This window comes from Macadamia integrifolia, chromosome 5, assembly GCF_013358625.1.
Source record: "Macadamia integrifolia cultivar HAES 741 chromosome 5, SCU_Mint_v3, whole genome shotgun sequence".
Taxonomy (NCBI): domain Eukaryota; kingdom Viridiplantae; phylum Streptophyta; class Magnoliopsida; order Proteales; family Proteaceae; genus Macadamia; species Macadamia integrifolia.
Genome location: NC_056561.1, coordinates 3604289 through 3608828, shown reverse-complemented (window position 1 = coordinate 3608828; position 4540 = coordinate 3604289). Strand labels below are relative to the sequence as shown.

The 4540-nt window shown below is 37.4% G+C and overlaps 1 protein-coding gene across 1 annotated transcript in view; it reads right to left on the bottom strand.

Moving 5' to 3' along the window:
* Window positions 1-2697: 2697 nt before the first annotated feature.
* The window catches only part of LOC122079568 (protein argonaute 2-like), a 5501-nt gene continuing 3658 nt past the window's right edge, over window positions 2698-4540 (bottom strand). Inside the window, exon 3 of the mRNA XM_042646147.1 lies at window positions 2698-4469. Coding sequence (XP_042502081.1) covers window positions 3044-4469 — 1426 coding nt within the window. The 3' untranslated portion in view covers window positions 2698-3043. The remainder of the gene's footprint in view (window positions 4470-4540) is intronic.

Genomic DNA, 4540 nt, shown 5'->3' with positions numbered 1-4540 from the left:
TGAAAAGATTCTGATTAGGTGATTGTGATTGTGATTGTGATTGTGATTCTGATTGTGAGGGCCGTGATCATGGTTGCGAAGTCATCTAAGGCAAGCCACAAGGAAAGTAGCAGATATGGTTGTGGATATTTTATTGTTTAGATAGATTCTAAGCGGTGGTCCCCATCTCAGGTCGATTCCTATTGACCCAGTTGTTAGAACATTCCAGAGTTACTTCCCAAAAAAAAAAAAGAAGAAAAAAAAAAGGAAAAAAAAAAAAGAACATTCCAGAGTTCACTGCAGAAATCCAGGGGAACATGCACCCCTTACCTTAAGACCGTTGGATACGACTCCCAGAGTAAGTGAACTCAGAAGATTGTTGTCATGTGGGTCATGATCATTGGTTGTGGGACTATCTTTTTTTTTTTTTTGATAGATAATGTGGGAATATCTTCAGGTAAGCATCAGGAGTGTAGGAGAGTTCCTCTGTGCTCAGATGGTTCTAATGAGGATGGGTTGTGTTGATCCTTGAGTAAAGAGATTCCTATCAGACGATTCTGGTTCATAAAGAGTTAATAGAACATTCCAGAGGACACTCGAGAACTCCAATGAAGTTATCTTCAGTGCCAAGAAGGCTTTTTTTTTTTTTTCCACAGATTTTATTTGGGATTTTACATGGATATTTATAGAGTTTGTCGTTTTCCCTTGCGCAAATGTCATGATTGAGATACTGACGTTGAAAAACTTTCTAAGTGTAAAATGCAAAAAGGAATCTATCTGCATCAATCTGAAAGTCATATTATTTTTAGGGAAAAGGAGTATAGAGGAATATATATAAAATAAAAAATTTCAGGTGTTAGGTTTTTACATGTACAGATACAGATCTTTTCCTACTAGAGAGGGACCTGCAAGAATCTCTCTCCTATTTTGTATTTTGCTAATTCTTATTTGGTCATCCCATAGTTGGGGAAGATCTAAATACCATATGTAGTCTAGGAGAACTTATGTACATATCCAAATTCCTAACATCCTCAAGAAACTTGTAAGAAATTCATAGGAAGCATAGGTGGACTTTGGTTGACCATGATAATTTTTTAATTCAACCTTTCACTTGTCACAAATGGGATATCAAGGGTTCTTCTTCCTAACCAATATATATGGAAATCAAGAAAAGTAAAAAAAAAAATAGTATAAAAATATCATATTTACCTCGTTGCTTTTGTGCCAAAAAAAAAAAATCTTGTCAACAATCTTTACAACTAAATTGATACCACTTCAAAAGGTCAAGTTTACACGTAATTTTTATTTATTTATTTATTTATTTTTAATTTTTTGGGATTGTTTAAATGAGAGATCTATATGTATAGTTAGTATTTAACATCTTCTTTTAAGTTTCACTACTCTTATTATAAAAATTTATTCATGCTAGAGATATAAAAGAATTTTCAAAACTAATTTATCATTATGTCAATGGCATGTATATTTTATGAAAACACTTTGAAGTGATAGTGTTTACCTTTATTTAAAAAGTTTGTGTTACAATAAAATGACAAAAATGTATGCTTATAAATTTACAATAGTTAAATTATTGTGATCTATGTTCCCATCTTACCGGGTTCTTTTTTATACCTTAGGTTTATTAATAAGAAAATTCCTTTTTCAAGACACCAATTTGTCACTAGAAGCCACAGTTTGGTGGTTGATTGCTGCATTACAAGATATCAATAACATGGGATTGAGGGCCTAGGTCTTTGAGGATTAAGTTACACCTTTGAGTCAATAAGGAGGTGTAGGAACATTATGAAACCCCATCTTGCATGGAGTTCATATCTGAATGAATCTCAAAAGAGTTAGGGTTAAGATTTAAGAAACGAGATGATGTTGAAAAATTGGAGTAGGGCTTGATGAACTGAGACATAAATTAGGAGTAACAGAGGCTCCTGAATGGAGCTTATGTGCAAGAAGGGGACGAAGTTACAATTTAGCCAAGTGTTGAACGAAAATGGCAGTGGATGGGAGAGGGAAACATGGTCATATATAGGGGTCCCAAATAGTTGGTTCGTTCTGGCTCAGTCAGTTTGAACCGGTTTTATGCATGATCAGGCCCAAATCGCAGTTGAATCGTTATGGTGACATCCGGTTTTGGTCTGGTCGTTTCAGGTTTCCTTAACAGGTTCATATCCATTTGTTATGGGTTTGTTTTTGGTTTTCTAATATTTAAACAAGAAATTTAAGTAAAATAAAGGGGAAAACAACTTTGTCCAGGTTTAGAGCGCTTGGCGCCTAGACATAGGATGAGATGAAAATGACCGTCCCAACCTGTTATGAAAAATAGAAATCTCATCCTTGTTGATGTTTTCACATTGGCCTTGGCACTCGAGCAAGATCCATGCTTAGGAATGCAAAATAAGAAGTCATGGTAGAACAAAGGAACCAAGAACAATGGGGGTATAAGAGTCCACATAAACCCCAAGGGGCTAGCTAAGTTGACAAGAGAACTTCGCCTCGAGAAGCTTGTGGTTCTAAGTTTGACTCCATTTGCCTTCTTGGAGAAGCTCACACATGAGTGTTTAATGTTCTTCCTTGCTTTTAGTGAAAATTAAATGATTCTCATTTAATCTTGATATGATTCGATCCATACAATTGTGGAGTCAGTATAAATCGGCGGGACTAGGCCGATGGCTTAGATACCGGCGTTAGCCAAAAAAAAAAGAGAGATAAAGCAAACATCATATTATTCATATATCATTAACCATAACTTGGATTACATACAAACATTTCAACCGCCAAACTCAAAGGAAACACCACAACCACTGAGATGAAGTCTCAATTCACACTACTACCAGAAACTTAACACTCAAACATCATAAAGTATTAATCCATGAGTTACTAAACTCTGAAACTTAATGTTCATGGCCTATTAGACCATTCGAAAGAAAGAAGGAAAGATAACAGTAAATTCAACCTAGAATCTTTAGATTCACGCACAAACTCCTCAACTATGCAGGGCTGTATAAATAAGGAGATTGAACCTGACTGGTGGACTGCAACCATTCATGTACCTTCAACAAAAGAACATGATTTTCTCAAGATCACCATGCAGCTTGAAGCTATTTGGATCTAATGGCAGTGAAGATGATGATGATGAAGCAGCAGCCTCAGCCTCCCATGCCTCATAGTACTGTTGCACCCTATATGCCAAAGTGTCGGCATAATATGCAGGGGGTACTAAGGAGACAGGTTTTGTGCATAAAGCATAAGTGTAGCATAGGTTGTATGTCAACTGCTGCAAGTCATCTGAACTGAAACCGTGATCATCATAAAGGCAATAGTAGTGAGTCGGCTTGCTCGTTCCTAAGATCCCATAGTGGCTACAAAGGTAGAAGTCGAATTTCCAAGGGTGCACAATAGTTGTATCCACAACTGTCCCTGGAAAAACATTACCATTACGAGCTCCTTGCTTAGGATCCATGGGAAAGAGACGAGTTAGGTGCCTCTTCTGAGCAATCACAAGTGTGATAGTTGGTGAATACCCTTCACAACAAATTGCATTTTTGAGATCCAACAATTCTTCATCCAAAACCATATCAAACTGGCTGTCGCTGACCCCATCACGGAACACTATAATTTTCTTCGGCTTCACTTTGTTGAGCTCAGCATATATGTTGATAAGCTCCAAACACATCTCCCCAAAATCTTGGATCTTCTCTGTTCGATGCTTTTGAAGACAATACCGTCCTACATATTTGTTTGCAGCAGGCCAATTCACAGTGGCAACAACAGCTGCAAAAGATGGGCGTGATACATTACCTGCCTTTGGATGATTGACATCAGCCCCAATAAACATCACATTATCATCACTTTCAAGATGTGGAAGACAATCAAAGAGCTCAAAATTGCTGCCTCCAAGCTTTGTATTGATCTGAAGAGCAACGTTACTCATGTACTGGTCTTTACCCATGTTGCATCGTTCGCTCAAACACAATTGTGTCAAAATGCCAGCCTCTGTCTCACAAATCCATTTGAGAGCATTATAACCCGGATGTTTGTCTGACATTATACAAACAAGAATCTGCAGCCTGCGATTTGCCTTATCATATACACGATTAAGGAGCTTACGAAGCCTGTCAGTATCAGAGAGCACATGCATATCTGATAGCTCATGGAAGAGAGGATTCTTCATGGGTAACCTAAGTTTTCTGCACCGCATCACCAATTGTTGTACAAACTTATCATAGATCAAAGAATTCTTCAGCTTGAACCCACGATCATATGAACTAAAATCAAGTACTGCCCACCTCTCAATGTCCTTCCCTTCCAAGACAGTTCTGCCAACAAGGTTCCACTGGCATTCTTCCTTATTTAGAATGAATTTACAAGCCCTACCGCTGCTATCACCAAGTTTCAGATCAGGTGCTTTGACTACACGGCCAATCACTTGTGTCATTTGTGCTCTGGCTTCTATTCCAAAGTTCCAAATGGTTTCTCCTCTGTGCACATTAAGGTAATAACAATCAATCCGGAAATAGCAATAAATTTTGAACCAAAAAAAAAAAAAAAA